We start from the raw sequence: 9,352 nt of genomic DNA on the forward strand, positions 1-9,352 counted from the left end.
ATCTTTTAAGTCAAGGCATCCAATACATATTCTTTAATGTCTCGCTTTGAATGGAGATGATTCAATATGCATGAAGGCCCTAATAATAATATGTTTTTTTACCAATAAAGTTGCACAACTAGACCAATTACTTATTTTTTCTCTCCAACATTATTTTCTAACTAATACATTAATTGCACAATTCTAAAAAAACTATTTCTTTCTTCATTAACCTTTCCCACATCTCTTCCATGTGTACCTATTGCACACTAAGGAGAAATCACTAGTTTTTCATTCTTTACAATATCTTGTGTTAATTATGTTAAAAGATTTGAGAATTGGCAGATTAACGAATTTTCATATTATTGATTGATTAATAGAGCAACAAATATATTCCTTATAAAGAATTAAAAGGACATTGTTTCTAAAAGGAACAACATAGACTAAATATGAAATTAGAAACAAAATTGAAGACAGGATAAGAAACATTCCTATTTGGATTGAAGACAAAAGAGATAGGATAGGAAACATTCCTATCTAGATTGAAAGACGGCCTACAGAAAAGTAGTTGACCGTTATAGAAAGTATTTAACTAAGGAGATAATATCTTAATAAAGATATTAATGATATTATCTTAATACCCTCTCTTAATGGTCAACATACAGATGTCAAAAAATTCTAAGATAAATGAGACCCTCCCTTGATCTATAAAATGATGAAACCAAGAAGCTCTGCTAGAAGAGTGCTATGACTCAAAATAGATTCCAATTACAAAACTTCATTTTTGTGGGAAAAAAAGTAAAACCCAGAATCTCACACAACCTTGCATTTTACAGAACACATGAAATGATTTTTAAGGAGAAAATCAACAAACCTAAAAAAAAAAAAAATAGATTCAAAAGGCAAAAAATGCAGCTTCACCTTGATCAGGAAGCTTGACAACTTGTGTTGTTGGCTGGGAAGCATTTTGCCTTGCTTGGGCAGCCAAACGTTTCTGACACTCGAACTTCATATGGCCAAACTTTTGACAGTAATTACACTGTACATTTTACTTCGTAGAGCCATCTAGGGATTGAGCAAAAGGTTGATGCTGGAAAGACTAAGAAGACTGATGGTTGTTGATGTTCTATTGAAAGGATTTTGTAGCAAATGCCTACTCTGAGGAGGCTATAGAAGCACTACTACCAAAATTTTGTTTCCAATGATCCTACTGTAGAAGTTTGGTGCATAATTTTTGAAACTTTAGATCAACATTAGGTGACGTAATGTTGAGTATTTCTATGAAGTGCTCATCCATCATAATAGAGAACAATTGATTCTTTAGAAAGAATGCCCGACTCTTGTTAGATGTTTCATGCAACTCCTTCAAATATTTCCAAATTTTTGCAGCTGACTTGCCAGAAGAAATCTACGTAGCTGATCATCAATAATAGAGAACTTAAGAAGCATAATAGCCTCTCAATTGTGATCATCAAACTTGTCCTATTCTGCTTGGTCAATGGTTGGACGAGTCTTTGTGACTAGAACAAGCTCATCCAAATAATGATACTCGAAGATGGTTAACATGCACTACTTCTAGTGGTTATAATTGCGACCATTGAATCGTAGATTGCCCTCCAACATCAGATTAGTCAAAGATGCCATTTCAAAGACTTTAGGTACAAAATTCAAGACTAAAATTCATTAGGCACAAATTTCAAGGCAAATTCCTAGCTGACCCAAAAAAATCAAAGAGTGACCCAGAAGAGAACTCGAAAAACCCAAAAGAAATATGCTGTCATTTTTTGGATCTGCTAGCTCAAAAATTGAGACACCCAAAAAAATTAGACGATAGCCCAGTTGAGCTTTCAAAAATCTTACCACAATTTGCAAACAAAAAAAAAAATTTAGACCTAAAAATTAGGGTTTTAGGTAAAAAATTAGGTAGCGGCCATGGAGGTCGAATCTGCAGAAAAAAATGGTGAACCATTGATAAAAATGGTCAATTTTTATTCCAGAAAGAGAACTTCAACTAGAGACGATTATCTGTAAGCCAAAAAAAATACGATTTCATTGTTGCAGGTGTGCGAAAGAACCAAATCCCATTTGCAAAAAATGCCAAAAAACTCACAACTTCAAGCTGAGATGGTGCTAAAAACAGAGTTTGATCTCTAGGCTAAGACATCGGAAGGAAGCCATGAGTTCAAAGATAGCTTGGGATTTGATCCAGTAAAAAAAAGAGTAAATCACGATTTGCAGGTAGTACTGGTGCAATTTTCCAGTTCAGATACCAGTAAAAAACTAGTAAATCATGATTTGCAAGTGGTAATGGCATGATTTTCTAGTTCAAGATTTTTAGTTTTTGAATGAAAATCCTAGTAAAAAAAATGTCATGATCTCCAAGATTCAAACAGATGGAAGTCTTCACAAGAAAACTAAAACCCTAACTGGGTTTATGTTAAAAATCTCAAAAATTTGAAGTATTTGCTCTGATACCATGTTACAAGATTTAAGAATTGGCAGATTAATGGATTTTTGAATGATTGATTGATTAAGAGAAATAAATGTGTTCCTTATAAAGAATTACAAGGACATTGTTTCTAAAAGAAACAATGTAGACTGGAGACGAAATTAGAAAAAAAACTGAAGATAGGATAGGAAACATTCCTATCTAGACTGAAAGACAGACTACAGACAAGTAGTTGACCATTATAGAAAGTATTTAACTGAGGAGATAATATCTTAATAAAGATATTAAAGATATTATCTTAATAAATTATACTCTAGATGCAAATATGTAAAAACATCACACTAACAAAATATATATGTATATATATCTTATAAGAGAAATCTATAAAACAAATTTTTAATTGTTAATTGTGAGAATTTCAAATTGATTAGGGGAATGAATTTCCATGTTAATTATGAATATTTCAAATTGACTAGGGTAATGAACTTCAAATTGTTTGATCAATAATCAATAGACACCAAATAAGAATCAAGAAGGATATAAAATAAGTAAAAGTAATAGTAATACTTATTCTTTCTTAGAAAGAATGTAAGATATGATATATCAAACTTGATATCTATTGAACATGTATGTTAACCTAGTGAAAAAACAACAAGAAGAAACCCGTGTAATTGAAAAATAAGTAAAGAAGAATAGGAAGAAGATCTATATTGGATTAAAAGAAAATGATCATCTAATAGACGAACCAAAGCTAGTAACTCTACAAATGGTATCTAAGAAGAATGCTATTTGATGTTTTATTAGAACTACTATTATGTATGGTTATAAATACTTATAGATAGATATAATTTGTGATTTTCTTATCTAATGTCTTAAGTATTTTCTTTATACATTATTTGGTAGGGTTTGTGAAATTATTTCTCCTTCTATAATTTAAAAAAAAATTATAATCATGTCACACCTAAATAACTGTTTTTTCTTTATTTCTAAATTTTTATTTTTCTATGCGTTACTTTTGTTTTTATATCATATTTTCTCAGTCTTATGTATTTATCCTATATTTATTAATTGTTAAATAAATAATAGCCCTATTGTGCTTTAAAAAGTCTTTCCTTTGACTATTAAGAGCCACATCATTTTTATTATTATTAGTAATGCTTTGGAAAATTGTACTTCCATGATACTATCTCCAACCCATGTGTTTACCATAAGATAAGTTCTTATCACATAGTGTATTAACTGTTTCTAGTATTATTGATTATTACATGCTCATCTATATAGAATAGATGTTTAATTGCATGATGACTTAATGTAGAATGTGCATTATTACTATTTTTTGAATAGATAAAACTTTCCTTATTTTGTCTATGGACTATTTTGTCATTTGGCACCTCAAAAATTATTGTGGAGTTGTACTCAAGCAACCACATGAAAGCATAGGTTATAGTTAGACATAAACTACTCATCACATATTTTTTCTTCATTTTGAAGATTTATATAGAGTTCACATGGAAGTGCATACTTACATGATCACACCTTTTAAGGTAAATTGATTTAGATGACTTTCCTTAATTTTTTTTTGTCAAGAAATTTCAAAGGTAAAATGGAAAGTTAATTTTTTCATATCTATAACATCTTTTTTCCCTATATTAAACAATTATGTCTTCATACATGTATACAAAGAGACAAATGGAATGATCTTGTACAAAAGCAGGTTTATTACTCTAGTCTTAATTCACATCTATCCACACGTAGTTAGCATAAATAGTAGCCAACAAACTCCATCTATCTTTCTTTAATAAAGTAAACACACTTTTTCCACAATTGAAATCTAATCTAGATTTATTCTAATTATAAAAAAATGAAAAATCAAAAGGAGAGTTTTGTCTAATTGTTAAGAAAAGACTATCCCGTCCCTCTCTCCCTCTCTCACTCAAATCAATAAAAATAGTATTTGAAGCAAATATAGATAAAATTGTTTGGTATTCAAGGTTGTGAACATAATTTTATCATAGGATTGTGAGCTTGTTCTTTGAAAAAACATATGAAGAAGTACATTTGAATTTTCATCAAAACTTCTTTTAATAACTCTTTTTATTCATTTCCCTAAAAAATTGATGCATATATTTTTACTAAAATAATGAATATATTTAGTTATTTTGAATTCTAAATATACTTATTTGATTAGATTTAAAAAAATCATAAATCAAGTTTAAATCTAATGTATGATTCTCACTCTCTTAATGGATTATAGATGCTGCTTGTTTTGATTTCCTTTGCATAATTTGTTGTTCTCCTTTGAATTCTAATTTTATAGGTTTCTTGAAGAAAAGGGACAAATCCAAGGTGTTGTTTCTTAAGGGCACACTCAGACTAATAGTGGTTAGGAGTGGGCCCAGCCACTCTTGACCAATGCATAACAATGGCCCCAAGCTATCGGCTAAGAGTGGCTGGGCCCACTCCTAACCCCTATTAGTCAATGGTTCAAGTGTGCCGGTTAAGCCTTGCTGTTGTATTTTTTATTCTTACAAAAGACAATTTTTCAAAATCGAATATCTAAATCAATTTCGATATATATAATTCTATAACAAAATGTCTAGTGAAGATCTGCCATAACATATACAATTTTATGTCAAATAATATTCAACCAACAATTGTGACACTGCATATGCAAGCACCCAATGGTCTGATATGTGTGGTCTGCCACTCCAACCCAGGGTCTGCTTTAGGATCGTATACTACAGTCTTATAATAGGGCTCCTCCTTGGAGGAAAAGAGAAACAACTTCTTATTAAAGTTCCCAAAACAAAATCCCACGGTCAAGCGTCCTGTGAAGGGTAGAGTAACTCTCTTCCATGAATATTCTGAGACATTAAAAATTGCAAGTTCCTTCTCATTCTTCCACTCCATGCACAACAATTTTTTCTCCAAAATAGCATGGGCAGTAACCATTACACACCCATTTTTCACGTCTGTCCAACTGCAACTTTTGGGATCATAAACATCAATTGATCTTGAATGCCCAATTGTGAAGCTTGACCTGCCTCCCATTACATACACTTTTTCTTCAATCCCACAAGCAAAGCAACCCCATCTAGGGCATCTCAGGCTCTCAATCAGGCTCCATTTGTTCTTACACAAATCAAACACTTCAACACTTGAAAGGCTTTCACCATTCCCTCCATGACCCCCAATTGCATAAACAAGACCATCCAACACTGCATAAGCAAATTCATAGTGTGCCACATTCATCTCTGCAAGCTTTCTCCATCTGAATACAATCATAAAATCAAGTCAGGATGCACAAGTTTACAAGTTACAGATATTGATTATAATATTCATTTCTATTCAAGCAAGAGATTACAATACAATGGTAAATTGTGAGCTTCTCAATTGTGAACATTCATCTGATCGAATTCTTGGAAGCTTAAACATCACAAACTAAAGCTTAGTTCGTAAGCTTAAAGTATTAAATAGTCAAAATTGACCTTTATTTTTAAGTTTAATTTTTCCTTCAAGATGTGATATTTTGCTATGAAACATTGCAATTTTCCTATTGCTGATTATGTGCATATACTTATTTTGTCTTTCACCAATCAGCCCCTTGTTAAAGCTTATAAAACATTGTTTCTAAAATCAGGTGGCCATTTTTGTACAGATATTTCACATCCTACTTTGCTCTGAAATCTTTCTGATCAGTGATGATGAATGAATGTGATTTGAAAAATGTTAAAAAACCCTAAGCTGATTTGAAGAACAATAGTTTACATAGACAACATTTCAAACCCCACAACATGAATCAATTATGTATGTTTTTGAATGGATTGTTCTGGATAACGAATGATTGAGAACTCCTACACAAACCTTATCTTATGAAGATAAGAAACAAATGATCATTCATATTGTATGGGACAAGAACTGAATCAATAGAAGTTAAGAGTTAACCTGTTTAAGAAAGAGTCATACTCATATACATCCGCTGAAGCCTTAGAAGTATTTCCACCATCTTTCATAAGGCCTGCCATGATCAGAAGTTTTGCGTCGATGACAACAAAGCCAAATGATGTTCTTGAAGGACCGGGCATAGGTGGAAGACATTGCCATTTTCCCTTGAGATTGTTAAGAACCTGCCACTGAATGCACATACTATATGAATCTTGTACATAAAGCCATTCTTCCTGTGCACCACCATATTTCCTCACCATATCGAACTCTTTGCTCTGAATTAACTTCCTCCATGACTTACAAACGCACCCCAAAGATTGAAAACGCATACGGGGAACTAATGCAAGACAATGCTTTGCAACATCATGAGGCAGCCCCGGAATAAGGGCACCTTCAAATTCAATGGGAGTGACTTCAGTGGTTGATTTCATTTAAGCAGTTCTTTTTGCTTTGTCCGCATTGGAATGAAGAAGTGTATTGTAAGTTTTGGAGATGGATAATGAAAACCGCGTTGAAGGGTGAGTGGTGAAAATGGGGGTGACGTGGAGAGTTATACAAAGAAAGAATGGATGATGATGATGAATAATGAATAATAATTGGACTCCATTGTTTTAAAATTTAAAGCTGTATTTGACTGAAAAAGAGTGTCTCTTTGTCAGCAGGCCTTATCTCTTTCCATAAACTGACATTTCTTTTATAAATGAGGAATCAGATTGATGATCAGTAGCCGTTGAGACACGCGAGCTATCAATTTGCCTTTAAGAATTGAGATTCAGTTGTACATGTTTTGAACTTATAGATAGCTTTCATTAATTTTTTATTTTCTTTTATTTTCCATTTGGTCTAGACCTTGCTTCTCGCAAATTTTAGAAATGACGTTTATCATTTATAATTATTTATACACAAAAATATTCATCCTTTTAAAAAAATAAAATAGAGAAGATTTTCATTACAAGATATTTTTTCCTTTTTCTGTTATTATTGTTTGTTTGAGATGTTGTTTCTAAGTTTGTTCCTGGTCTTTAATAGATAAAGATAAGAGGGTTTTTACTATAATATTTGTTATTTGTTATTTGTATTTTAAGAATACTTTTTATATTTTTCATATGCAATTTGAGTTATATATGTTCTTATTTTTATAGACAAAGAAGGAATGTTGTTTTATAAAATTGTTCATTTTCTAAAAACTTATTTCTTATACTAAGGGATTGTTCATGAATTTCTTTGTGTGGCAATTTTCTAAAATAGGGGTCCCTAATTTTCAGCCTTCCTAATTTGAGCAGCTGAAAAAGAAGTGGGAGTAGAAATAGTCACACCACCTTAACTCATTTTTTCTTGCTCACGAAAATTTAAACAAAGTTTTAAAGTATTTTTAAAATTATATTTAGAAAATTTAGAAGCTTAAATTTTCAAACCACAATACAAGGGACCACTCATCTTTAAATATTCCTAAAAACTCTCATTGGCCAAGCCCCACTCCATGGGACCCATCCTTTCATTTTTAAGGTTATTTAAAAAATATATATGAAACTATACATTTAAGCTTAAACAAAAATATATATTTTTATTGTGGGATATTTATATCTATTTTTGTCTAAATCTATCTTCACCTCTCTCCTTCTCTACATATTTGTCCCTTCCATCTCTACCCATCATGCTCTTCTTTTCTATTTACCTCTTCTAAATATCATTTTCCTTCTTCGTCTCTATATTCACCTCTATCTATAACTCTATATCTCTATCTCCTTATGCCCCACCATCTTTCCAACTATTAATTGTTATCTCTTCCTCTCTCCCTATCTCTTATATTTATTTATATCTCTCCATCTTTACACATTGAGATAATCTCTCTCCCTTCCTACCTCCCTCCCTCATGTTCACTAATAATTTCAACCAACTTGTCAAATATTGTGTTCATTCTAGTCTATTGATTCCATTGAACTACTCTTCATTTGTAATTCAAGATGGGAAGGGCATCCAAGATATTTTTCCACCAAATCATGAAGTGGTTAGCTCCCATAGTGCTCAATGTGAAAGGTTGAATACCTAACCTTGTCTAGTGAACATAGCAACTCAGAATTAGTAGGTTCAATGGATTTGGTCCAACATTGTTTCTTGCCTACTTAATTAGACTAATAACTAGGATGATTTATCCCAAACTTATAGATTAGACATCCATCAAGAACTTATTAATTGGACTTATAAATTCATTTAGTTGTCAACCCATGGTCATAGAAATGAAATGATGAAACAAAGTATATACACTAAGTTACCATGGATGTCGTAACTATTTTATTTAAAGTAAGGAGATGAATCTTTAGAAGTAAATCTTCGAAAGTAAACCTATCTTATCAAAGCTTAAAATATTCTAAATTATAATCCAAATGATATTAAGTGGTTTAGACATATATCTACTATGCCTACATTTTTAGTGTAGGAATATCATAGGTCATGTTACCTAGTGGTTGCAACAACAACATAGAACTTAATAGCTTTTACAAAGACAAGGAAAGGAAATATTCACTCACCATGTAGGCCTGCTTGGGTGAGAGAATCAAAATAAATATGCAAGCTACGAAAATGCAAACATACCCTTTTTATTACAAAGACTAAGAATGAAAATATTCACTCACCATGTAGGCCCCATTGGGTGAGACAATTAGAACAACTATGCACAAGGTACTAAAATGCAAACATCTTTTTTTTATTCATAGCTGAAAATCAAATACATGTTGAACTAAAAATCATATAACTTTTTTGCTTGGAGAACTACAATACATTGACTTCTATCTTGTTACAACCGTTGCCAAGAGAATTCTTTAGCAACTTATTTATAACATTAACTTTTAACTAGATCCTAAACTATTGGCTATCTCAGCCAAATAAGTTACAATAGTTAGTTCAATTAAAAACACTTTGAGATATTTCTTCAACCAAAAGAATAAGTCTTCTTTATTAAATGAACAATAGAAAATACAA

The 9,352-nt window shown here is 31.5% G+C and overlaps 1 protein-coding gene across 1 annotated transcript; it reads right to left on the reverse strand.

The window, feature by feature from the left end:
• Window positions 1–5,048: 5,048 nt before the first annotated feature.
• On the reverse strand, window positions 5,049–6,808 carry LOC149532683 (F-box/kelch-repeat protein At1g67480-like). Its single transcript, XM_089804908.1, has 2 exons — window positions 6,374–6,808; window positions 5,049–5,699 (listed from the first exon to the last, which is right to left on the reverse strand). The coding sequence occupies exons 1-2, from the start codon at window positions 6,802–6,804 to the stop codon at window positions 5,072–5,074; spliced, it is 1,059 nt and encodes a 352-aa protein (XP_089661034.1). The 5' UTR covers window positions 6,805–6,808; the 3' UTR covers window positions 5,049–5,071.
• Window positions 6,809–9,352: the final 2,544 nt, after the last annotated feature.

Source organism: Cupressus sempervirens, chromosome 10 (assembly GCF_028749045.1).
Source record: "Cupressus sempervirens isolate cs-2001-9-10 chromosome 10, ASM2874904v1, whole genome shotgun sequence".
NCBI classification, from domain to species: Eukaryota; Viridiplantae; Streptophyta; class Pinopsida; order Cupressales; family Cupressaceae; genus Cupressus; species Cupressus sempervirens.